The 27,444-nt window shown below is 41.2% G+C and overlaps 1 protein-coding gene across 2 annotated transcripts in view; it reads left to right on the forward strand.

Moving 5' to 3' along the window:
• Positions 1-25,130, forward strand: part of trim67 (tripartite motif containing 67) — a 59,081-nt gene extending 33,951 nt beyond the window's left edge. Inside the window, exons 4-11 of one of the 2 annotated variants that reach the window (XM_072678166.1) lie at positions 6,458-6,568; positions 8,587-8,740; positions 9,396-9,464; positions 10,222-10,379; positions 12,487-12,625; positions 14,991-15,294; positions 20,145-20,307; positions 21,976-25,130. In XM_072678166.1, the coding sequence (XP_072534267.1) occupies positions 6,458-6,568; positions 8,587-8,740; positions 9,396-9,464; positions 10,222-10,379; positions 12,487-12,625; positions 14,991-15,294; positions 20,145-20,307; positions 21,976-22,020 (1,143 nt within the window). In that variant the 3' untranslated portion in view covers positions 22,021-25,130. The remainder of the gene's footprint in view (positions 1-6,457; positions 6,569-8,586; positions 8,741-9,395; positions 9,465-10,221; positions 10,380-12,486; positions 12,626-14,990; positions 15,295-20,144; positions 20,308-21,975) is intronic. The other variant, XM_072678176.1, reaches the window with a different exon arrangement.
• Positions 25,131-27,444: the final 2,314 nt, after the last annotated feature.

Raw genomic sequence — 27,444 nt, forward strand, 5'->3', positions numbered from 1 at the left:
TGCATCTGGTTGTGGATCATGTGACCCTCGATTCAGTCAATGTCTCCTAGCTGATAATGAACAGTTCTAGTCATTCTATGATGCAAATATAAATGCCCTGTAACTATGTAGCCTATCATGCTACTCTGGCTACATCAGTTGTGGTCCTGTAGCCAGTTGTCAGCCGTTCTGGTTCGACTCCTTTTACTTTGAGTCCCGTGCTGGAGGGATTAAACTGTCACTGGGTCACATGGATCAGGGCCCAACCTTGATGGGCAGATGAAATAGCGGAAAAAAGGGAGGGAAAGGGGAATAGAAAGGAGTTAGAGCAAGTGAAATAGGTTAAAAAGAAAATAGTGTTTTTTCTTTCATATGCCTAAGACCCACAATGTTACAATCAGATTACAGAGGGCAAATTGAGTTTTTGTGTTTGCCGCCACACGGCTCCATATGGCTGCCATGGAGCTTTATTTCATTTCATCCATCTCACAATATGTCACGAATAAATCTTTCCAGGAGGCAGATTATTATCAGAGTTTCTCATAATGAAATCCTCAGTCCACATGACAAGTTCGTTCCCTCTTGCCCACAACTGCCTCAATGCATTTAGGAGCCTGTTCTCAGCACTTGCCCTCAATGCTACTCTGCTACTCTTATGTAGTCTTGTTCTGTTACTGCCACACTGAACTCCTCTATCCTAGTGGGTTTGAAGCCCAGACCCTGATGGATATCATGTTGCCTTGACATAATTGATCCAGGACCAGCCTCTGTTGTCCAAATTGTAATCTGAAAGGAGTCTTTTGACAAAGACATGCTAATGTGACCAGTGAATTAAAAGGCTAGTGCTGCTGGGTTGGCTAGTCAGCAGTGATCAGGAAATTCATTCACTTCCACAAAGCTTCGAACAGTTGCTGGTTAACGACTTATTGTCCATTAACAACATTTTTACGTATGCATATATGTTGTCAAGATATACGCAACCATAGAGAAAGAGGGTCAGCTAGCTAGTTAGAGAACATTTATGATTCGCAAGGCACCCTAAACCGCACATAAGCACACTTAACATTGCAATAATTATTATGAGTTTTGCTTGGTAGATGCGTAAGCAAAGCTCAGCTTCATGTAAAAGTAAGTCCTTAATATTTAACAGCCTTGGCAGTGTGTGTGACATCGCCTAATGTTTTGGCCGCTGCTTGTCACCCTGATTTTTGGGAAATTATAAACTGTTCCTCCACGATTCTGACTGAAGGGCATAGTGTGATGATGTTTTAGCAGCGGGATGACTGACAGAGTGGGACTATTTTACCTCAATGAATGTGGAACAAATAGTTTTTTCTGTCTTAAAATCGAATAAACGTTGGTCACTATCGGAACTGTGGTATTATTAAGCCATAATACACTTGAGGTTCATGCTATAACGTGAGATATGGGCAGTGGTGCACTGATCTATGACCACACTACACCAGTACCAGTATCTCAGGCCATAGCACTCCCTCTTGTGTATTATTGCTTAAATCTCTTCAGCTGTGTCACAATGACTTATTATCCAACACTGCCGAACCCCTGTCAAGATCACCGCAGCCCACAGGTCTGAGAGGATGTAATGCCAAACACACATGCCTTTCGTACTTGTAACGCCATGACTTAAACCTTTGATAAACCAAACTTTCCACCTGATCCAAGCTTTTTCAATTTTCTAGCTTTTTTATTCATGTTAATTATTATATGAACATCTCAGTCTATTCTTGTCCTGAGAATTGAATGTTACTGTGCCTTTAAGACTAATAAACGAGCAGATAGTTACACTTCTTATGACTTTAACATAAAGCGGTGTAGCTAAACAGCTGTTGACCGAATTGGTTGCTGTACAGTATGTAAATAAGGTGTTTTTGTGACATCACAAAAATTGCAAATGGAAAAGGGTCTGTTTTGGTTCCCAATTATATGCTCTATTATAAAAATCTAGAGGTATGGAGGACGAGGAAAAAAACCCCACTACATTTCTGAGGTAGGACGAGATTTTCTCACCTGAAAATAGCCAGAGATTTTTATTTCCATCACATAATAAACACATACTTGAAATGACTTGTATTATAATCAATAGTAATTGCTTCTAGCGTTCCAAACCCACCACCTTCTGTTGCGATTTTCACAGCCCTGCCACTGAAACAAATCTGCCTCGCCTCTGCACTGATGAACGCTCTCCCTGCTCACCTGATTAAAATCCACTGATTATTATCAAGCCCTTCATTTAGCAGATTGGGAGGGCGGTAAGCGGCGCAGAAGGCCTGCAATCGCCCCTGTTATGTGGTTAATTGCTCCGAAGTGTCGCGTTGGCATCACAGAGATGACACAGAGAGTCACTTTCTACTCTATTACGTTCCTTCCGAGCCAGTAGGCTGTCTACAGAGCTTTGACCGTGCCCTCTTTCGCCACACTAAACAGGGCTTGGGGGAAGGGAGCTATAGCGCGTGAGAGAGAGAGTGAGAGAGAGAGAGTGGGGGAGAATGGAAATGAGGGAAATGAGAGAAAGGAGAGCGCTCGCTTATGCCAGGGGTGTTTCTACGACTGAGTTAATCCATATGGTGGTGTATGTGGTGAACTCTTGGTGTAAAGAGTATAGCTAGCAGATCTCCACTCACCAATCATCATAGACACACGACTGCAGAAACAGATAAGCACCAAAATTACACCCTGTCAAGTAAAATCATCTGAAAAGTAGAAGCTGTATCTAAAATTTCTCATTATGAGAATGGATGAGTTGAAGGAACAGCATGAGATCATTCATACCACTTGTTTACTTGTTTACTTATTGATCTTGTTTTTAAAATGTAATGTTTCTACTGACATCACGGGTATTAACACGCAGTTTGCCCCCCCATTTGCCCCAGTTAAATTTATTTAGCAAGGTGATCATTATCCAATAGTATTGGATGGAGCTCCATTACTCCAGAGAATGCACATCTACTGCTCCACAGCCCAATGCTGGGAAATGAATACCCCTCTAGCTGATTTTCCTGACCACAGGCTCATGTGTGGCTACACTAGTGTGTCCCATATACTGCGGTAATATTCTGAAACGGTTTCGAGTTTTAGGTACCAAAAACAGCATTAGTTCATATGTACATGACCATTTTGCAAACCGGTACCTCAAATTTTAACTTTCGTTACTGTGCCTTTAAGACTGCTACATCTAAATGAGCTCTGTTCTCCAAACTGTTATATAACAATCTTGATCCCAAAATTGATATACATGCAGCCAGTTAGTTGTGGAAGCGAGCAGGTATCCGTGCTAGGCTAAAAGATCATGGTTGATCTTTTAGCAGAAAAAAATGAACGGCCACAAAAATGGCAAAAGCAGATAATGCTTGGCCTATAATTGTTTTTCTGCTATAAAAAACATTAAAGAATGAATGTTTTTTGCTATTTTTCTGAAGTTTTTATTTCTATTATATATATTCTATCTATTATATATTATATATATTTATAAGAGCATTCCTTGCTCTTATAAATAATTATTTTTCCCTGAACATGTACAGAGAGAGTTTCCATATTAACAACAATGCTATTCTCTTTATATTCGTTAGCCAAGGGTCTGTACTGTATAAGAACTGTCTCAGCATTTATTTCTATCCAGAGCCCATTTGACAGGTGGGTAATTGGATAATTAATACAGGGAAATGGGCATGGGCTAATGAAAGCAGGACAGAATGGCTGGATGAGTCCATAATGAAATCAAAACATTTTCTTCATTAGTAATGAACGACACCATCTAAAATGAGAACTGTGTAATTAGCAGATCTAAAGTGTTTTAAGATGATACCCATGAGAGACACACTGCAGGCCAGTCGTTTGGAAGCAACATTAACCTTGTAATAATAAGGAGAAGTAATATGTTTATTAACATAGAAAATAAGGATTTGACTAAATGTGTGCAGTAATTAATTGGTAATGAGTCATCTCCTGCTGATTCTCCTGCAGCACAAGAAACTTCAGCCACTCAGGTATGAGCCATTAAAACAACTTTATGCAATGATTGGTATTTCTTGCTCCTGGGCTTCCTCTACATTTGGGAAATGTAGTTTTTGAGCCACTTTTGAGACATACAGAACCGTTACTGAAAGTGGTGGAGTAATATTACCAGACTATATTAATATGACTCAGCCTGCTTCACCTATAGTGCTATAGAGTTCTATAGTGCAGTTAGCATGCCAAGCCCACAGTAGCCATAATATATAGAGCAGGGGTATTTAATTAAAAGGTCCAGTTAGAGAAAATGTCCTCGAGCCAAGGTCTGGAACATGATGTCTAACTTTCATCATCATTTGGTGCCATATCCTGTATACTAAAGTAGCCTAGTGGTTAACCCCTTAACACAGCAAGGCTTATTTCACACTAAGGTGTATTATACAGTAACTACAGTACAAACTGGTAATAGAAGTTTGTAACAACACTTTATGCCCACCAGCTTCTACCAGTATAACCCTTCTTGACTAAAAGCTTGGTTTTCTCTATTTAGAGCACACCTCGCTTTCTTCTCCGATCGCTTTCACTCACTCAAGTCGCAGCGCTCGTCAGACATCAGAAATATGATTGGCTGATTAGTGTCACTTGTGAGATTTATTGGACAGGGAAAAGTATACCATAAAGGCTAGAAACGTTTTGTTGGTTAATATAAACACTTAATCAAAGTTAAATAGTTTAATAGTTATAGGTCCAGGTGATGGATGGTACAGCGGAGCCAGACCGCGGTACGCCTATTAGTGACCTCTTATACAGATGCTATTCACCTAAGTATGCTGTACAGTATGCTGCATAATGCTGCCACATAATGCTACACAAAAAGATCCATCCACATGTATCCAGATATTTTTACTAACATTGCTTTTTCTATATGTTTTGTATAGAAAAAAACTCCTATTCTCTGCCTGAGTAGGAGCACATGGGTGATTCAGATATAGTGATGTCGCTACACTATTGTAAATAAATGGTAAATTTTGGGGTGCAAATTGGGTTTTGAGTCTGTCTGTAAGGTCTATTAATGGTAGACCTGCTGCTTGGGCAACACAGTGAGAAAATCACTGTTGTTAGCTTCATGCTATATTAAGGTCTATTATGGCTGTTATGCTGCTTCTTGAGTAATTTCATAATATTAGTGAGGTATTAGTGCCCCCTGCTGGGCTGGCACAATGTTTTTGTGTTCTTGTGTGGATGGAGAGAATTTCAGAAATACTTATAGAGTTGGACAGAAACGTCTGTGTTTTCAAAAATATCTGAATACGTGTGGGCCTGAGAAGAATTTATACATATCTAGACACAGCCCTAGTTGACACCCCCTGCGGGCAGAAAAATCTGCTGTAATTATAGAAGTGAAGCTAAACTAACTACCAAGTTATCAACCCCAAGGTTGCTGAGCTCAAAGAAACAACCGAGTCATCACACAGCCATCGAGTGCTTGATCAATATGTGAACACAGCAGCAATCATGCACAGCATTTTGTGTAAAATGCTGTGCTTTGCCCATCTGTCAATGATTTTCACTTTTTTTCAAGCACTTCTTGAAATAAAAAATAAAAGCTCATTCCATGTAGTAAGGCTATTTCATAGATGCTTGGCATGCAGTGTATATTGTAACAGCTGTTGTTATTATTGTTGTTATTATTATGATGGGTGTGAAAATGACACAATATGCCATGTCCAGTGTTAAAGCCGGTTTGGTGTGGTTTGCTGACAGTGTGAAACGCTCATCATAATTAATCAGAGTGATGCATAGGAGCATCTGTAAACAGGCTGAATTGTTTTAATTAACTGAAACTGAAAAGTTGTCAACCATCCAAAAACCGCCTTTTGGGCTTCACCAGAGTGTTTTATGATATTCTGGCACCGACACATGTGCTTCAAGCCATCTACACCTACCTGAAATGCATCATGTGTGTTAGTTTTGGGGAAACAAGAAGGAATGCAGTGTGGGGTTCCTCAGGGCTTAGATCTGAGACCTATGCAACTGTGCATGTGTGTATTTTTCTTCGAGCCATCTATCTTCCTCTCTGGTTTAAATGTAGTACGTGTGATAATAACCCCAAGGGTAAGGAATTTGCCTTTCTTTTGCTGCAGTTAACAATCTATACTCTTTTGGCAAGGCTTTACTGCAAATAACAGAACATTGCTGTGAGGTTTGGTTGCATTTAGCCACTGGAGCACTAGTAAGGTCAAGTACTGATGTTTAATGATTAGTTCTACCACTCTTACTTCATCCCAGACCTATTGGATGGAGCTCCATCACAGCAGGAATGCAGCTCCACTGCTCCGCTGCCTCCTCTAGCAGTTGCTTGGTATTTGGCATGATGACCTTAGGCTCATGGCAGTGCTTTCCTAAAGAGATCATACAAGCTGTGTGTGTGTGTGTGTGTGTGTGTGTGTGAAATTGTCTGTCTGAGTAAATGCCTGTTTAATCATTGTGTCCCTCTCTCTATTTACAGACGGTGAGAGACCAGATCACCCACTGCACGATGAAGCTTAGACAGACCACAGGGATGATGGAGTACTGCCTGGAGGTCATCAAGGAGAACGATCCCAGCGGTTTCTTACTGGTAATGAGGAGGGAAGGGGGATCTTGTATGTGTCAGACCACTCCATAAAGTCCTATCATGCACATCCCCAAGACTTTCAAGGGGATAAGGGCCAGGACTCTGTTGTGGCCAAAATGTGATGTGATGCCAAACCTGCTGAGTGAACACCAAACTGAGGCTTTTGTCGACAATCTCGAAAATCAGGGCTAAAATCGTGTACTGTAAACCTGCCATATCTCAGAAAATGTAAACTTTGATATCTTTCTAAAATTTTGATGCATTTTATATCAGAGTAAATTCATCCACAAACTGCGTCCCATAATGTCCTAAACCCCAAAAGTATCAATCCAGCTCACACACTACACATTGTCAATCCTATTATTTATGTAAACTTAGTTTAATGTTTCAATTCTATGAAAAAAGAGTCACGAGTGCATTCTGCAGTCTAGTACAGAGTGTAGTTTAGATAGAAATGTGTAAAATCATGTAACTCCAAAATTGTAATTTAAATAATGTATTTATGTAGCTTAATTTGAATGTGTAGCAAATAGACAGTAACTGTAGATCCTTATCTGTCTCTGTACTCACTTACACTATTAGACCTTCTTCTGTGTAGAGGTTAAATAGAGTGCAGGAGAAATGAAATTCAGAAGAGCAGTTAATTGGTGGCTTCTTTCTCTCATACTGTATACTCACCTGTTATGCTGGGCCTAGCCCTCAGCCATTACGCTGCATAAATAATTCATCTTTAATAGAAGCTATTGGAAGGAGATGAAATAGATCTGAATGCCACTCTGGAGGATCGATGCTCGCCTTCCAGTTGAAATTTTTATGAAGCATCGATTCCTAACGTTTCTCCGTCGCTCCTGTCTCTGAGACGCCGTGCCGTTCCTCTGTTGTCCCAAATGTTTCAGAAGCGTAGGACAGCAGCTTTTGTGTGAAAACAGTTCTGCAGCGCAAAATTACTGAAATTGGAACCTTTGTTTTCACAAGCCAGAACTATTTGGGAAAAAAAGTTGATGGCCTGAATTATTTATGTTTTAATGCAGGGTATGTAGAGTTTTGTGAGGACGTCCAGAGCACTTACCATCCGAAGAGGTGGAAAAGGAGCCTGTCAAGAGTCTTTTTTGCTTTTTGTGTTTCTCATGTGGACAGATCAAAGCCACTCTGCTGTTTTTAAACAAGGGCCTTTGGGGGTTTTATCAAGTGGCATACAGTACAAACCCCCAGCAACACAGCCTGACATAACAGTAGTGCACAAACTACTATTCTACTACCATGTCAGCTTCTCGGCTGTGCCTGGAATGGTCCACTCTAGTGGGTAACATCACTGTAATAACATTGCTCTGCCCATGGACTCCCCAGACTGGGCTTCAGTTCCCAGGATGGACAAGCACACCACACTACCCCAGTATGACTCCTAACACTACAATAACCTACCTGTGGAACAGGATTCATAAGTTTCAGGCAAATTCAATAAATGTATATATCTTCATTATACAGTTCAGTTGATTACTTCACCCCCTCCTGTCTTTATAGAGAGGTGATAGTCATCGTCCTGTCCCTTCACACTGTTTTATTAAAATGACTTTCTCCCTCCCGTCTTTGAGGTGATAACCACCACCCTATTATCTTTGCTCATCACACATCCTTTCATATCCTCATCTTCCTCCCCTCCCCCATCCCCTCAGTCTTTTCCTCTGCCTCCATCTTCATCTTTTACCGTCACCATCCTCCTTCTCCTCCTTCTACCCCTAGCACCCACTCAAACTCCCATTCATCCTCTTAAAGATCCAGTCTGACTCTTCCTGCTGAATTTCTAACAACTCAAAAGATGTCTGGCCAACAGTGACCCTATGATCAATAACTGAGCATTGACGAATTAAGCAGAAGGGAGGTGATGAATTTATGCAGCAACAGGCTAATACTGCTCCTGCAGATGGCATTGCACAAGTACGACGAGAATGAGGGGAATTTCCTGTAGACTTTGATTTTCATTTCTCTCTCTGTCACTGTCTCTCTCTATCTCTTTCTTTCAGATCTCAGATGCATTAATAAAGCGTGTGCAGGGGTCTCAGGAGCAGTGGGTGAAGGGGGCCTTGGAGCCCAAGGTCTGTCCTGAATTCCCCCTTAGCATCAACACTGACCCTCTAATGCAGAGCATCCTGCAGCTGGACTTCACACAGAGCAAAGGTAACACACACACACTCACCTAGGTCTGACCAGTTTATTAATATCAGAAGTTTGTTTACTGTTAGAGTTGGGATGATATGACTGACTAATTTCAGTATTATTTTAGTGAAGTTTTCTGCAGTTTTGTTGCATTAAAAAGGCACATTTCACCACAGAGTGATGAAATCTAACCGGACCGCTTTGGTTTCTTTTCAAAATCCTATCTCCCATCTGCTTGGTGCAAAAATGTGAGATTAAAGAGGATTATGCAAATGATTTTAGCAAACATCTGTATGCGTTTTAAGATGTAAAGAGAGTTAATCAGATTGATTTAGTTTTTTATTTTTCCCGTTTGTTTTAGTGACACTCGCCAAGTCACAATTGTTCACAGCGGTGGTGGAATGAAACCAGATGGCTTATTTTAGCTATGCCTCTAAAAGCCACATTACAGAAAGTTACAGACACTATTTAAAAAAAGTCTTTTTTTCCAGATTTTGCCTTAAAACGTGCATATTTACTAGTATTGTGGGCTTGAAAATCACTCCATATTTCAGCCCACCTGGTTCACCCCCCACCCCCACCCCCCCAAGATAAAAGCCCCATGATTCCTTAGTGTCAGAACTTTGCTCCAAGACTCATGCATACCGCGCATGCTCTGTCCGATATCATGTTTCAGATGGTCAGAAGCCTGCATTAATGAAACAAATGCATGCAGGGGTCCAGACAGAGACGGAGAGCACAGGAGGTATTTTCAGAGATGCTAAAATTTCCCCAGAATTTGTTTGTAAAACCCCCAGAACAGTTCTTTCTTCCTGTCTTGTTTAGGACGCTGTGCGTTTCTGAATATCAGGTTTCCATGCTGTGCTGATCCAGGACCTTGACCTTAAACTAGATTATGTATTATATGAGGAACAAATGCTAATCTGATTGTTGTGCTGGCTTTCAGTAACTACTTGTCGTGTTCATGGTCAAATATTGAGGATTTCACTCATGCTAAGGTAAAGATCTGTTAAGTAAACAATGTATGTAAAATGTAGTCGAGAAGCACTAAAGCTACGCTTCTAATGAATCTAACAATAAATCTGGCCTGTTGGTATCACACAGTGTGCACGCCTTAGTCATCAACCTGCTTCAGACACCTGCTGTGTCTGACGACTTGACATGCAGGTTGTGTGGTGCTATTCAGATGCTACCACCTTTACTTTTTACCTGTTACTGATTGACTACAATCAATAGGCGTAAACAGTGCCAATTGGATTATTCACCAAACTGTTTCTTTTAAGCTGCAGAACTGCCTTCAGATCAGCACAGAAGGGCAACCTGTACCGTCAGTGTCTGAGCGTATGCTCGCCCTCATGCATGTTACATGTTACAGCACTCTCACCTCCCTCTGTTCCCCTGTAAATCGAACTCTGTCTCACTTCTGTCTCACTCCTGTCTCACTTGAACCCTGACGAGGTGTGCTGTGCTGTGCTGTAGGAAATCATTTTCTCTCTCAACAGACACTCCCGCAGTCCCTCCAGCACCTCTGCTGCAGCTGGAAAAATGCTGCATGCGCAACAACAGCGCCACGCTGGCCTGGAGGATAACTGCAGTTCAGGCGCTGCCCGTGGAGGGCTACATCCTGGAGCTGGACGACGGAAGTGGTGGACAGTATCGGGTACGTGAAACTAGATGCGTGTGAGCTCAGTTCTGTTAAAGTGAACTAGATTGGGAATCAGCTGTAACTAACTGATCTCTATGCAGCCCCAACCTTTAAAGGGGACTTTATGGGGGCTCTTTTTATGGTCCTCTTGAGCACTGATGAGACCTCTGACCAGGCTTGTTTACCTGGGTAACGCAAAATTTTGGGTAGTGTAGTGCAATCGCGCTAATCAGTTTTGCTTGTGGGTCTGTTTAGAGGGATTTGAATTACTTTAACAGGCTTACATATGCACAGAACACTCAGCAGAAGACTCAGCAGTCTTGAGACCACTTAAAATGCGGAACCAGTGCCCTTAGAACAATGTTTGGTCGTTCAAAATGATCTTTTATAAATTTTCTAAAAACATAAGCAGAATATCTATATCTATATGCTTAGGGAATGTATCATTATGGAAACAATAAAACATAACATACATGTGCCATACATTGTTTTATGGTTTTCCAACTTGTTAAATTCAGCAAATAAACAGCAATTAAACCAAAGCAATTAAATATTACAGTGTTTTCTTTGAAGATGATGTAACTGCAATTTATACTTACAACATCAATAAAGCGTGCCATTTTACCAGGGACGTAGAACCTGTGTACAAGAGTATATCTTTATTTATGTTGTTAAGATGATCTTTATTGTGAGATTATTGTGAGATTAGCATTTGTATTTATATTTAATCATTTGATAACATGTTATTTAGATAAGTAATCTTTTGATAATCTGTACTCTCCAACATAAGTCACATATGTTCAACTAAACATCTATTAAAGTCACTTGAATTCTCCTCTTGGTCTAAAACACTTTTCTAAACCAAATCCTAACATTAACCTCCATCTAAAACCGGAACCTAACCCCCACTGTGGTCTTGGTCTTAAGCCTGATCAGAACTCTGACACTGCTGAGAATGCAAGCATTAGAAAACTGCTAAGTTTCACCAGATAGTTAAACAACAGTCTTAAGGGGCTAAAGTGACAGATAATTTTGTGTGTTTCACAGAAGTAATGTCTAAATGCTGTTCAGGATCTTTTTTATTTATTTATTATTATTCATTCATTTGGGTTAAGAGCATCTGGATCAATAAAAAGAAATGTAAATTAGGGCTGCAGCTATTGATTGATTTATTGATTGATTATAGTAAATGATTCTACTGATTATTCCATCGGTTAATCCAGTAGTCAGCTAATATTTTATTTTATAATTTTAAAGACTTTATTTGTTTGAACTTTATTAAAGAGCAGTAGTGAAATAATACAGAAAAAGGTAAAGAGCACATAGGGTCCAGCCCATTCCCTTCACCCCTATTCTAAGCCACCTCTATGGTCTGATACTGGCTTGACAAGAATCCATAAGAACAGTATAACACAGGCTCAAAGGTCATTGTCTCAGGTAGTCAGACCTAGGGAAAAATATAAGCAACACTAAGCAATACAGCCAATACCTGCATCTAGCCCATCCCCTTCATCCATATACTAACCACCCACTAAAAAAAAAAAAACAGATCTTTAAAAATAAAACAACTTACGTTAAAAATTTAGTAGAACATGGTGCAGCTGTCCACACAAAGCTGTCCATACAGTGGTCTGATTTACTGAAAAAAAGATGAAATAACCATTTCTATTATTGAGATTTACTACTAGGCCTAAATGTCATTCTGTAAGTCTGGCTACTCTACATTTATGTACTATGTTGAAATGTTGTCCTACCCTTTCTGACTATCCTCACTGCAATCAAACATATCTGAACATACTTGCTGCATTGCATCGGGGCATTTTAGGCTCCAGTTGCTACTTACACCACCTGATATTTTGCTTTCTGCAGTATTTGTAACGCTGTTTGTTATTGGCGGGAGGAACTGTGTATCTGGAGGGTAACTGAGCTGATATGGAAGCTGTGCTGAAGTTTATCATACAGTACAGAGGGTGTCAGTGTGTGCTCTGATGTTTTTAGAGTTCCGAACTTTTTGTAGCTCATCTCTGTATTTATTATTCATGACCAACATTCCGCACATCTTCACATCAGACCAAATGTTTACTCCATCCCCTTTAACTATCTCCCTCTTTTTCTCTCTCAGGAGGTGTATGTAGGGAAGGAGACGGTGTGCACGGTGGACGGCCTCCACTTTAACAGCTCCTATAACGCTCGAGTCAAAGCCTACAACTCCATTGGGGTCGGAGCTTACAGCAAGACTGTGGTCTTAAAGACGTCTGATGGTTAGTGACTGTCTCTCGCCCTTTTTTTCATCCCCTCTCCTCCTCTCTTTCTGCACTCCTTTTGATTGCCCACACTGTCTCTGTCACTTTGTTCTAAACCTCCCTCCCACTCTCTCTCTCTCTCTCTTTCTTTGTGGGGTCCACCAAACAGACCATGAAAGTGAAGGACCCCTGCTGGGGAGGGCTGGAATTAATCAGCGCCAGAGGAAAAACTCCTCTCATCCCATCTTATCTGTCCTGCTGTGACTAAAACACCCGCTCTGTAGAAACCTTTTGAGAGGCTGAGGATCTTTAACTTTTAAGTGGAAGACATAATATATAATGATTGACTGAAATGTAGCCTCTGAGCCCCACAATTTCACAGTTTTTTGGGATATCATAGATCGGAGTGTGGAAATTGCTTAAACTCCTGTGGCCTGTATGTGGGTCCACACTCCAGTTCCTCACTCTCATCAATAACATATTATTACTAAGACAAAGATGACCACAATTTGTGTTGCACACAGATGGAATTTCACCTCCGCCTTCAACCCATCACATCCCAGTGAGCATACGTGCCCGGAGCAGTGGGTAGTTTTCGCTTGCTCAAGGTCCCACAATCCTGTTATCAGTAACCTGGTGCTCTAACAAAATTGTTACTGTCAAAATGTGTTTGCATTATTATGGTGTGGGGCTGTTCTTCAGGAGTTGGGTTCGGCCCCTTAGTTCCAGTGAAAGGAACTCTTAATGCTTCAGCATACCAAGAGATTTTGGTCAATTTCATGCTTCCAACTTTGCGGGAACAGTTTGGGGACGGCCCCTTGCTGACCCAACATGACTGCACACCAGTGCACAAAGCAAGGTCCATAAAGACATGGATGAGCAAGTTTGGTGTAGAAGAACTTGACTGCCCTGCACAGAGTCCTGACCTCAACCCGACAGAAGACCTTTGGGGTGAATTAGCACGGAGAATGTGTGAATCAGTGTCTGACCTCACAAATGCTAAACCTTGTGGAAAGCCTTCCCAGAAGAGATGAAGCTGTTATAGCTGCAAAGGGTGGCCTGACTTCAAATTAAATCCTATGGATTAAGAATGGGATGTCACTCAAGTTCATATGTGTGCATAGGCAGGCGAGCAAATACTTTTGGCAATATAGTGTTTTTAGTTGAATCCAGTCTTTCTTCTACCAGTGAAATGTTCCTTGTGCCACTGTCTGCTACACAAACCCAAAGCATGATTGACATACGCCATGCTTAACAGTTGGAAAGGTGTTCTTTTTATGAAAATCTGCACACTTTTTTCCCCAGACTTTGCTCATTGTGGACAAAAACTTAGTCCACAGGTATTGCTCCCAAAATGCATCAGGTTTGTTTACATTACAGGTTTGAGAAGTCAGAGTGTTTATTTATTTTTTATTTATTATTATTACTTATTTAATTATAGTGTTAAAATTAGCATCACCTGGCCTTTCCCAATCCTAGCCTTTGCTAAACTTCTGTCCAGAGCAGTGCCAATATTTTTGCATGCCACTATATACAGCTCACAGCAGTTTAACTTGTTCTCTACCTGTTCACACTTGTCATGACAGGTTAGGCCAGACACAGAGGGATGAACACTCGCAGAGATGGACTCAATGCAAGTAATTTATTAACCAAAACAAGACAAACAAAAGGGGGCAAGATGCAGCAGCTAAAGGGCATAAGCGTGAACAGTGATCGACATAACCAGAACATGGCAAACAAGAAGGCGAAAACAAACAGACCTGAGACCGGGGGTTTAGCTGGGGAACCAGCAACTAGACAAGAGCGGCTAGACCGACCCAACCTGTAACTGCTGCGTGGCAGAGGGTCGCCTAGCTGGAACGAGAGTAGTAGAGCAGGATCCAGAGTTGAGGGAATCTCTCCGTGACAAGCGAGCGAACCTCGCTGGAAGCTCGAACCTCCGGGTGGATTGCTTGCAAACGATAGGCAACCTCGAGGTTCCTTAACCATAAACCATATATCCATTTAATTCTCTGCCTTGAACAGAGTATCAAAGCTCTTTAAGTACCCCCAGTCTCAGGTGAAACGCGTGAACTAAACAAGACCCCAGGGGAGAGCGCGAAACAGAGGGGCTGAAAACACTGAAGTAATAACTGAAGTTATATTTCTGGTAGAGGCTAGCCAGTCAGAACAGAGATCATATATCTCTCTTAAAGAAACAGTAACAAAAATAGCCAACAAGCATTTTTTTCTGCTCCTGTAAAGTTTGTAACATTTTGAAGATATGAGATTTTCTTATGACAGCAGCATCAAAGGTGGAGTCTAGATGTTATAAATGTCCAGCCTTAATAACGCTTTTCCTTTTTGCTTTCCTCTCTCTTCTTTCATGGTCTCTTTTTGACAGTTGCCTGGTTCACCTTTGACCCTACCTCAGCACACAGGGACATTGTCTTGTCAAACGAAAACCAGACTGTGAGCTGCAACAGCTACGACGACCGCGTGGTGCTTGGAACCGCTGCCTTCTCCAAAGGTGTGCATTACTGGGAGCTTAGCATAGATCGCTACGACAACCACCCTGACCCGGCGTTTGGTGTGGCGCGCATTAACACGATGAAGGACATGATGCTGGGCAAGGATGATAAGGCCTGGGCCATGTATGTGGACAACAACCGCTCCTGGTTCATGCACAATAACTCCCACACCAACAGGTAAGGCCTCAGTTTGATGGCTTTTAGCCAGGGTGACAAAACAACAATGATTAATATCCAGGCTATTACTTTGGTAATTTAGGTGGGGATGTTCCTCATTTACTTAAATGATTTAAAAGAGTTTAGTGGATTTGGTTCCACATAGTTTTCTTGATTCCAAAAAAGCAAGACATTGGAAAGAGGTGCGATAGTAATAGTAATCAAATACAACAGAATTTTGTGATTGTTTGAAGAGCTATTAACTTAGCTGATCTGCACCTCATTCTCCAGCCAGCACCTACAGTTACAGGTAGACGTTTCAGCATTGGTGATGCTGTTTAACTCTGGGTCACTATGTGTATGCTGTACAAAGTGAAATACACCAAATCTAGTGATGTATGTGATGAGTATGTATGTGACAGCGTCAGTGACAGTGTCAACTTGGGGCAAACTTTATTTTCTCTATGAGAGATGGAGCTCAGAACCCAGTCACACATTTATTTAGACCATTTGTATTGCTAGAATTACTATTTTTAAGTGCTATAAATTTGGTTTCTGGCCACATTATGGGTAGTGTTTCTACAGAATGTCCTATCATCTGTTAGACTCTTTAGGTTTGACTCTTCAATGGCTTGTTCATAGTATCTCTGATTGTATCAATATGTCTTGTTGCTGGCCGTCCTCTGTTCCAAGCATATTTGTCTTTTCCAGTGGCAGCTGAGGCTTAAGTTCAAAGGTGTCCATTTTTCTCCTGTCCTGCTTTTATTGGCCTCCCATAAAAGTGCTGAAAGTGGAGGCCACATAAAAGGCCACAGAGTGGAGGAATTCTTACCTTTATCATTACATGTCTGACAAGTCATTATATCTGATGATCCTTAAAAATAGTTAAAAAGTTTATATAGTTCAAAATAGTTTAGGGAAAACTGATCACTCTCTACAGGCAATGGCGTAATACCTGTTATGTACACATTGTACACAAGCCTCGACTAGAGACACAGACAGGACATGTTCATTGTAGTGACTTGTATATGTCTGCATTGTCAGAAGTAATCGTACCTAGGTTTTTGTTGTTGCAGTTGAGCTTAGCTGGGACGCAATAGACCAACTTCTGAGCATGACTGGTGTTCTGAATGATAGCAAGCTTTGAGACATTGAGTTCCATTCTGTTTCTTCTGTGGAAGTATATTACAATGATCAATCCGCCAACATCACTGGCAACTGCAGGATGTCGGTTTAGGCGCTGTATAATTGTCTGATGAGATTTGAAACATTTGTAGCCAATTAATCTGAGCCTAACTAATCTAATCTAATCCGGTTTCATAACCCGATGACCCAAAGTAATCACTGAAGACTCTCCTCTCTGAAGACTTTTTTCCTATTACTTCAGTATTGATATCAACACCATATTCATGCTGCTGCATCACTTGTAGATGTAACTTTCACAAATTCTTCTAAAATAAGCAAGGATTTGTTCTCTTAAAGGACCATTTCCACAACCCGTAACAGTGCACCACATGTAGCTAAAGAGCTAAGCAGCTTCTTCTGTGGCCAAACAAAGATCATGGCTGGGAGTGTGTTCCATTTACGCAATTAGCTTTTTAAATTTTTTGAAACCAATTGAAAAACTGGAGTAATTTGCTCTGCTTCCAGCTTGATGGGAACATGTAGACCAACCATAGTTTGTATATGATGTTTAAGAAATGTAGGTTTATAGGGAGATAAATATAAAAAAAAAATCTGCCCCATTATAATTTATTTTGACAAAACAAAATAATAAATATACAGCAAAACTATTTAGTGCATCTAGCAAACACTCAAAACACATCTAATAAGTGTTGGATGTGAATAAGAGTGAATACCTACTTTAAAACACCAGTTCCGCAACTTTACACCCACGACACAGAGTACAGTAGCTGTGACAACTAATATATGTATTAGATGACCAGCTCAACAGAGACAAACTAAACAATAGCAAGTAAACAGAGTTAAATAAAATTAAATAACTGCTATTTCTAAAAGTCATTTTTGTAGGGCCCATACATTTAAATAAGTTACACTACTGGGTAAATTCCACATTGCAAGTTTCCTCAACCCAAACTTTCTTAAATTGTCCATGAGAAACCTTACCCTCCTTATTGAGAACACACCCTTAGGTGCATGCTAATACTGGATTTCTGTGTCAGTCCACTTGAAAGGACGGGCAGTCTGTAGGTGACTAGCAAGGACATGTGCCAGCATGCTAACACACTTGTCTGAATTCTTCTTGCGTGCTATGTGGAGGCTTTCACAGCTCAGGGGGAAAACTTAGCAGTAGCGCTATAGCTGAGTCACTTGGTGGTAACCTTAAGATGAGGCCTGAAAGTGAGGTGAACAGAAACTTAACAGAACTTAAATACTATTAAGTACTATTGATTTTTTTTTCCAGGAGATATTATTTAAGTAAGAAAGTCAAAGGAAAACACTGTAAATGTAAAAGGAATGCTTATGAGATACAGACTAAAAGAAACGTGGGATCCCTAACATCCCTGCAAGATCTGGCCAACCATAAAATCTGCTAAAGTGTCCATAGAAGGAAATTGACTTCCACTCTCACTTTAAACTTGAAAACCAATCTTCCAGTCAATCCAGAAAAAATCTTCCACTGTGAGGCGACAAACAAACGATGTGGAGCTGAAAGGCTAGCCATGAAGCTCTTACTAAGAAAAACAAAGATCTCAGATCCAGATCTCAACATCACTGAATGTGACCTAAATGGTGAGAAGCACCACTGAGTTCTATAAAAATACTAAAAGTGAGAAAGGTAAAGGTGAATGCATGAAATACTCAAACATCTGACAGTAGATTTAGTTCTTGAATAAAATATATTATATGGACAGAAGTTTAGGGACACTTGCTCATTCTTCCGAAATCAAAGGTATTAAAAAAAGAGAGTTTATCCTGCTTTTGTTGGAGTAACTGTCTCTATTGTCCAGGGAAGGCTTTCTCTTTGCAAGTCAAGTCAAGTCAAGTGGGTTTTATTGTTATTTCAGCTACATACAGAGTACTCAGTGAAACGAAACAACGTTCCTCCAGGACCATGGTGCAACATAGACAGTGCATACAAAATACAAGTGCAACACAATACAAGTGCAGACAGACAACACAACACAGTACAGACAGAGGATAATAAATAATTGGGGGTAGTGTGCAAATTATGCAGTGTGTAATAAATACATGTACATTTATGGCATTTAGCTGACGCTCTTATCCAGAGCACTTACATGGTTACTCATATTACAGAGGTGGGCCAATGGAGTGTTAGGAGTCTGGCCCAAGGACTCTTATTGGTGTAGCGCAGCATAGTCACCCAGACCGGGAATTGAACCCCAGTCTCCCACATGGTGTGGTAGCTCAGTGGCAGGTAGTGGTGTTATCTGTTGCGCCACACTAACCATGGGGTAAATATTGAGTCCAGTGAGGTAGTAAGGTTATTGGTGCAAATGCTTTGTGCAAATTGCTTCCCATTGTATCTGGGGTAAATAGTTGGAGAGAGAGATGGAGAGAGAGAGAGAGAGAGTGTGTAAATGTACCAGAAAGATATCAGTTCAGAAGTTGAGTTGTGTTGAGGAGTCTGATGGCTTGGGGGAAGAAGCTATTGCAGAGTCTGGTCGTGTTGGACCGGATGCTACGGTACCTTCTTCCTGATGGCAGGAGGGAGAGCAGTCTGTGTGAAGGGTGGGTGGAGTCATCCACAATGCTGGTTGCTTTGCGGATGCAGCGGGCAGTGTAAATGTCCATGACGGAGGGGAGAGAGACTCCGATGATCCTCTCAGCTGTCCTCACAATGCGTTGGAGGGTCTTGCAGTCAGAGGCTGTGCAGGTCCTAAACCAGGCAGTGATGCAGCTGTTTAGGATGCTCTCTATGGTCCCTCTATAGAAGAGGGTGAGGATGGGTGGAGGGAGACGGGTCTTTCTCAGCTTCTGGAGGAAGTAGAGACGCTGCTGGGCTTTCTTGGCTTTCTTAGCTGCGAACTCAGTATGTTGGATGATTATCACCTCACCTCATCCTCAACTCTCCAGCTCATCCCAGAAGTACTGGAAGGAGCACCAGCCATCATTCCAGAGAACACAGTTCTTCCACTGCTTCACAGCTCAATGCTAGGGGGCCTTTATACCCCTCTAGCCCATGCCTGGCATTAGGAGGCACGGAGCCAATATATTCATGTTTATTTGCTCCAGAGAGTCCTATTCTATTGGCAGTACTTCTCTACAGAGACTAGACAAGCTGGGGTGTGCATTTGCACATTGTGTCAGCAATGTGTGCAACCTAAATTAGCTGAATGCATTCATTTGAAGGGCTGTCCATAAATATTTGGACATATAGCGCATGCTTAGAAAAAAAAAATAAAAGAGTGTTCTCTGGCAGTTTCACAGCACTGTAGTATAAAAGGTTTGTTTGTGTAATAGACTGTTTGTCTGACTAGAGAGGGATGACTAGAAAGTTTCAGTTATTGCTGTCTGAAGAAGAAAGCAAGCAAACCTCAGAGAAATACAGGAAAAGCACGCTCTGTGATTTGAAAGGTTATTGCTGGAAACTGTGCTTCTTCACTCTTGATGCAGCAGATAAAGAAACGAATGAGGAAAAAGTTATGAGCCGTGAGACAAGAAAACTGGGTCAGATTTAATTGTCATCACCTTCTCTGGGGGTAAAAATAACTGTCTTCACACAGTCACCCACACCTCTCAGAACCTTTTGAGCTTCTTAAGAGAGCATTGGTTGGATGGTGTCAGCTTTAACTGGAGGTTCAGACACAGCCTGTCTGCGAAAATCTTATTTACACTGTATTCATCTGTGTTCTCTGCTTCTTCCTTCTCTTTCTCTCTCCATTCAGAGCCGAGGGCGGGATAACTAAGGGTTCCACGGTGGGTGTTCTGCTCGACCTGACCAAGCACACGCTTACGTTCTTCATAAATAAAGAGCAGCACGGCCCCATGGCCTTCGAGAACCTGGAGGGAGTGTTTATGCCTGCGGTCAGCCTCAACCGCAACGTACAGGTATGAAATGCCCGCTACTGGTACGAGGTATCACCATATGTTCCAGCATTTTGGAGATGTCCTGTATTTTGTGGACTACTTAAAGGACAGATTTAATGAACCAAGTAGAATTTACACTGATGCCTAATCCCCCATGGGGCCTACTGACTAGGGACCAGCCCTGGCAAATACTGTACCTTGGGACCGTACTTGCCTGTACTAGGATTTAAAACACTATTCCATAAAGGGGAATTGATAGACCTTAATCTTGATAGACCTTAATCTTGAGACCAAGGTCTTTACTTGGACTTGCCTTGTCTGGGTCTTGACTGAGACTCAAAGTCTTTTGTCTTTACTCTGTCTGACTTCTACTGGTCTTGACAACCAAACCACCTCATATTTGCTCAAGCCATAGTATATAATCGGTCATCTTTCCATGGCTGTACTGCACACAGCTCAGAGCAACAGCCCGTTTAATGAGAGCTGAAATGGCTGTTCCACTCCAGTGTCATCCATCTCACCCATGGGAACTCTTTCTGCCAACATACTGTGCAAAGCTATTTTACAGCCAAGCTTGAGGCACTTCCAAAGTTGGAGCATATGATTTTGCCATGAATGCACCTTTAATCACTAGACATCCTCATTTATTCAAAACGTCCCTCATTCTCACATGTGGAATTTATTGATAGTCCAACTTTTATGCTTAGTGTAACATATGCTGTCTTTTGGTGAAGGGTGAGGTTCTGAATAGTGTTACTGACCATTGAGGGTGAGATAGAGTCAAAAACAGGGCATTTTAGGTCCCAATTTAGGCAGAGATCAGGAGCGGGTGAGTTAGAGTTAAGGCTGGGACCAGGAGAGGGTGAGTTAGAGTTTAGGCTGAGACCAGGAGCAGATAAATTAGAGTTATGGCTGAGACCAGGAGCAGGTGAGTTAGAGTTTAGGCTGAGACCAGGAGCAGATAAATTAGAGTTATGGCTGAGACCAGGAGCAGGTGAGTTAGAGTTATGGCTGAGACCAGGAGCAGGTGAGTTAGAGTTATGGCTGAGACCAGGAGCAGGTGAGTTAAAGTTTAGGCTGAGGGCAGGAGCAGGTGAGTTAGAGTTAAGGCTGAGACCAGGAGCAGGTGAGTTAGAGTTAAGGCTGAGACCAGGAGCAGGTGAGTTAGAGTTTAGGCTGAGACCAGGAGCGGGTGAGTTAGAGTTTAGGCTGAGACCAGGAGCAGGTGAGTTAGAGTTTAGGCTGAGACCAGGAGCAGGTGAGTTAGAGTTTAGGCTGAGACCAGGAGCGGGTGAGTTAGAGTTTAGGCTGAGACCAGGAGCAGGTGAGTTAGAGTTTAGGCTGAGACCAGGAGCGGGTGAGTTAGAGTTTAGGCTGAGACCAGGAGCAGATAAATTAGAGTTATGGCTGAGACCAGGAGCGGGTGAGTTAGAGTTTAGGCTGAGACCAGGAGCAGATGAGTTAGAGTTTAGGCTGAGACCAGGAGCGGGTGAGTTAGAGTTAAGACTGAAGCCAGGAGCGGGTGAGTTAGAGTTTAGAGTATAGAGTATAGAGTCAGGGGTCCTCCAGGACCAGGGTTGGAAACCACTGGATGTGTTTGTAATATTATTATTATATGTGTTTATAATAGTATTTTGTCCATATCCTGCAGCCCTAGTTTAAGTAGGTGTTCTGTTTTTCTCTTTATAGGTGACCCTAATTACAGGTCTGGAAGTGCCAAAGAGCATCAAGTAATGACCTCGGACCTGTGTGGACGATCTGCGTACTTCAGGGTCAGACAGCTGACTCCTTCTCCTCGAGAAACGAGCTGCAGCTCGATGCCGTTCGATGGGAGATCAAAGAGGACTTTTTAAGAGAATATATATTATTTAATATCTTATCTGTTTCTTTTTCTCCACACTTTCAATTGCATCTCTCAAGTGCATACAATCAAAACTCCCATGTTTACAGTCAGCTAGCCACAGGGAGCCCATCGCGAACAATAATTTGGGTTTGAAGGACAGTTTCACCTGTTTGTTTAAACGTCTGACCATGCAGTTGGCCTGGTTTCCGAAGCTAAGCTAACGGCGAAGCATGTCGTGATCAAACAGCATCCTTGGTTTTTGTATGTTGAAACCCAGGATGGCCTTGGGAAGACATGTATAACTTTGCTATCACACAGAGAGCGCAAAACAACTTAAGGTCAAGATTTTGTGGCAACAGCTATGAAGTTCGCGTCCAAGTCCGAAATTGCTGAGTTTCCAAATTATTTGTTAAAAAACTGTTCCCTAAGCCATTTTGCCATCCATTATTTTACTTTTATGGAACACTGCATGTAGTTTTAGAATTGCTAGTGCAATGTACAGTTTCTGTACATTTAAATTTGTTACATAATTATTTACATTTATTTGACTTTAAAATGCAAAAATATTTAGAACAAAAAAATTCTTGTTTCAGTGACATGAATGAGGCCAAATCACTTATAGTTTGCACCAACTAATATATTTAATAGACAGATCCCAACAAAAAATAGCATTTAGTTTGAGTTAGTATAAGTTTTGTGCCCTTTTTGTGTTTTCATTTCAGTGGAATACTTTGACTACAGTACCCAGCATGCATTATGCAAATTCATCATAAAGCTGTTGGGGAACCGCCCCAGTTAATAAATACATCCTTCTGCATTAAAAAAACAAAACAAAACAAATGAAAACATTACAGTATTTAACTGTAAAACCTTTCTCTAGAGACTAGAGGAGATTGATGATGGGATGACAACGGTTACATTTTTCATTCTGGCTGAACTGCTTTTTTAGTTAAGTGTTTGAGATGTGGAAACCATATTGTGGCCAGATCATGCCTTACAGCCCACTCCCACTGAGAACAGTGACACTGTGCTTGTTTTTTCTCTTGTTTCCTGAAGCTCCCTCAAACAGGTGGAACTGTCCCACAACCACTGTCCAAGAGTACCAGCAGGTTATCACATTATTTTCACTGCAAAAATGACATCTGGGCAAGTGGAAAAAGCTTATATGTAGGCATTATGTCTACACAGACAGAATAATCATATGATATTCTAACAACAAGCACATAAATCATGTCAAATATTAGACTGTGTGATAGTGAAGAAGCTGTCACGTGCCAAGATGCCATGTTTTGCAGTGTTCCGCAAAATCTCAGGTTTAACAACTTGTTAGTTGGCTGGTGGTCCGGACACAGATTAGACGTTTTACACTGCCAGTGGAGATTGATGAAAATTTCCTTTAGTACTGGACTCAGTCTGTGTCTGGAAAACTGCCCCCCTCACTGCAAACTATGATTTCTTTCATTGGATGAAAATGAGTACTAAGAGTGTTCACAAATAGACAGATAAACCCAGATTTTTAAAAATGTCAAGAGGTAAACAACATCATCCAGAATGATGTTAAATCTCCATTCTAGAGAAACGTACCAGTGGTTTTCACAGTGGTGGTGAATGACGAGTTTAATGCCACTAAATGTGTCCTCAGCTGCAATTTTAGTCCCACCGACAGAAGAGGTATTAAGGGTCACCTAAGGTTCATTGATGCGAGCCATGGAGACGTCTAAGGTCTTGGTGCCGAATATCAGAGGACGACTTTAGAGGTATTGTGGAGTCCACAAGATCTGGTCAGATTTTTTGTAGTGACGCAAGCGGTCCTTGGTGGCCAAAGACAACAGATCTAGATTTACAGATTTACCTCTCTTAAATGCCCCACTCTAATGAAACGTGCTGTCAGAGTGATGTCCAGTAGTGGTAAATAGAACCAGTTTAGTCATAGAAAGTATTGAAATGACTATGAATACAGTGCCTGATGCCTGATACACTGGTTTACACTAGCTTTAAGATCAGATTTTGGCCTAAAATGTATATTTTTGAATACATTCGTGAGGAGGTGAGCATGCAGGGTGTTGTTAGACAAACCTAGTCCCTCAGAAAGATACCCTTTCTTCATATTTACCACTATTTTACCATGATCAACATTACATAGAAAACTCAGTGGGCAGGTTTAGGTTCACTGGTGGGTTTGGATAGTAAATGAAATGGCTATATTCGTCAGGCTGACCTCTGGACCTCTGGTAAAGACATCAGTCTGTAAGTTTCTCTACAATGGAGGATTTCACACCAAAGCACACAATTGGAATCCCCCATTTCACTCACCTGCGTATCAGTTTATATGACGTCACGTTCTGGTACTCTGAAAACTGCACAACCGTCCTGAGTCTCGGAATGTTTACACGACCCTTGCCAAAAAAAAGTCCAACAGGACAAATGTGAAACTCACAAAGGGATGGGATGACTTACTTTTCCATGAAATCAAAATGAAGAGAAAAAAAAACAACGACAGAGACATTGCATTGCTGCTTGAAGTTCTACGCCATATCCAGTCAACGTTTAGCCAGCATTTAAGACTGAAGTCTTTCACACTGTGATACATATTTAAGAGGTGACTAGCATTCCATAGTAGAGATTTATCAAGTTATCGCAGATGTCCTTTATGTTCACAACTGTATTTTTCATTTAACTTAATAGCCCCAACCCTGCTTTCCCCTTGTATAATTTCTGAATGGGAGGGAAAAAAACAAACATGTTCTTGTATAGTGAGAAACACGCTAAGGTCGTTTTCTGCATGGTATACAGCTGTAAATATGGACAAACCAGTGGAGCCAATATGCCCCCAGCATGAGGTTTACAGTCTTCTATTAAACTTGTGTTTGTATATAGTGTAATCAGTAATCAAAAGGAAAGTGGAGGTGTCTGCCCTCTAGTGTTTGATTTAGGGTACTGCAAGAACCCACCTTAAGGCCTGTAGTCAACTATTCAAGCAAATACAGCACAGTCTTTAGTCCAGCCTGGAACTTTTCCTTTACAGTCAAATACTAAACAGTATTAAATGATATATATAATATAATATATAAACATGCAAAGTTTTATTATTAGTTCTAATACCTCTTCTGGAAAAAACTGAACTGCAGGGACTGACAGCATTGACATCAAGTTTAGGAATCTGTACCTGGAGGTGTTTCTCAAAGCAGGATTTCTCAGTTAGCCCGAAAACTTAAGCTCAAAAAGTCAGGACTGACCACTATGAAGGTTCCTCAGGTCTTCTCCCACTGGACAGGCTTGACTTTAGGCTTAAGGTATGTGGCTACAATGATGGTCCTGCTTTGTGATATACCCTCTTGGTTACCAAAATAATAATAATAATAATAATAATAATAATAATATGATGTAAACTGTAAATAATGTTATGCGATGATATGTGTTGTAAGCTATAAAACGAAAACTGACCGCTCTTCAGACTACTCAGCACATTGGTGATCTAATCAGAGGAAAGGAGAGAGAGATGAGGAAAAATTGCAATAACTGAGGTTTGGGTGAAAGACCACATCTGAAACTACTACTACCACTATTCCCCCCGTCTCCTCCCACACTCCTCCAGAACATCTGGTGGATCTGCTCTTTCTAGCACAAGCAGAGGCTGTTCAGACCTCCAGCCCAAGTTTGAGGAGTTCTACAGCTTTGCATTCACTGCACAATGCTTAAAGGAATACTCCATCGTTCTGTAACCTAATCTCTAACTGCCTCATCTGGATAGTACAGTTGTTTAACACTGAGAACTGAATCTGGCCTGTTTCTTTGTAGCTGAAAAAGCACAGAAAACTGTACAACTCAAAACCATGATTTTAATGGAAGCTAAACGGCGGTTGCTTCACTTCATTGGCTCTTCTTATAATCGTTATTGTTATCGGCTGCATATGTAGTATTAAAATGTCCACAGTAATTAATGCTGTTATACAGCAGTGGCAGATCATTGGTACTGTATGGCTGAATACCTAGAAACCCGACAGCTCGTTGCAGTCACAAAGAGGCCAGTGGGCAGTTGCTTCAGCGTCTGGACTACTCCTTTAAAGCATTTCTGCTTCCAAAGACCTCAAGACCTCACTTGTGCAAAGCTTACTGAGATTTCTGAGCTAAACCAGCTTTCTTTCAGACACTTTTTTTTGGTTGTCCACAAAACATTAGACATGAACGCACAAGCCCTTTGGCAAAATGAAAGGTGTTTAGCTGAGGACGCCAGCATTTTGATCAACAGTGCATATGGTTTGAACATTCTTGGACCATCAGCATCCCAGGCTCAGTAGATGGCCCAGGAGCCAGACAGCAGTTCATAGACAGCTTCGGTGCCCCGAGCAGAGAAAGTACCGCAGGTTACAACAGTTTAACACTTAAGCCAGAGCATTGCATTCACCAAACGATGAATATTTCAAGGTACTGAAAGCACACTGGCCTTCTGTCCTCTAGAAAGTCACCAAAACCATAGAGAAATGGTTTAGAACATTCACAGTGACTGTGAAGGAACAGGGCTCAACAGCAGGGGTGTGTCTGGAGCGTGTTTATAATAAGTGCTTTTCCCCTCATGAGAAAACTACAAACAACATAAATGATCAAATGTCATGGTGCTGAATTTAAAACACTGCTGACTACTGAAGATGTCAAATTTAGCAACAGTTTGGTGAAAAATCCAATTCCTACGTTCATCCCCATCACAAATGTAGTCGAGAGCGAGAGAGGTTAGGTGTCTGAAATTTGCTTCCTCAGCTAATCTGGCTAACAAGCAATGGAAGCTTATGTAAATAAATGTGCTAGTATTGTGTTAACACCATACGCCAAGTCATCACACACACCCTCTTCAGCCCGTGTTCAGTAATCTGAAATAGATGGAGCTGCTTAACTACACTGTTTTTGACATGGTGTTACATACTGTTATCGTGTACATTAGGAAAGTACGTCAGCATAGCTAATAATAGACCACCATAAATAGACCATAATAAACCAGTAGTAGCACTAGTAGTAGTAGAAGTTGTACTTTTTTCCTAAGCTAAAGAAGCAAACTTTTGATACTTAGCCTTTGCTAACTGGCTACATTTGGGGTTGAAAAATCAAAATTAATTTTTTCACCAAATTGTTCCTGTACAGGGGAAATCCACTGATTTTTCTAAATTTCTGCATGGCAAATGGTCCTTCAGAGCATTTTTGTGTGAAAGGCCTTTGTTGGAGTGGTTGACAGTGCTGGTGAATGAATCCAGACGTCTGAAGAGTGTAATGCCTCTAAAAGCTCCCTCACGGAACGTTATTACACCAAATGACTATGAACACCC

This window comes from Salminus brasiliensis, chromosome 1 (genome assembly GCF_030463535.1).
Source record: "Salminus brasiliensis chromosome 1, fSalBra1.hap2, whole genome shotgun sequence".
NCBI classification, from domain to species: domain Eukaryota; kingdom Metazoa; phylum Chordata; class Actinopteri; order Characiformes; family Bryconidae; genus Salminus; species Salminus brasiliensis.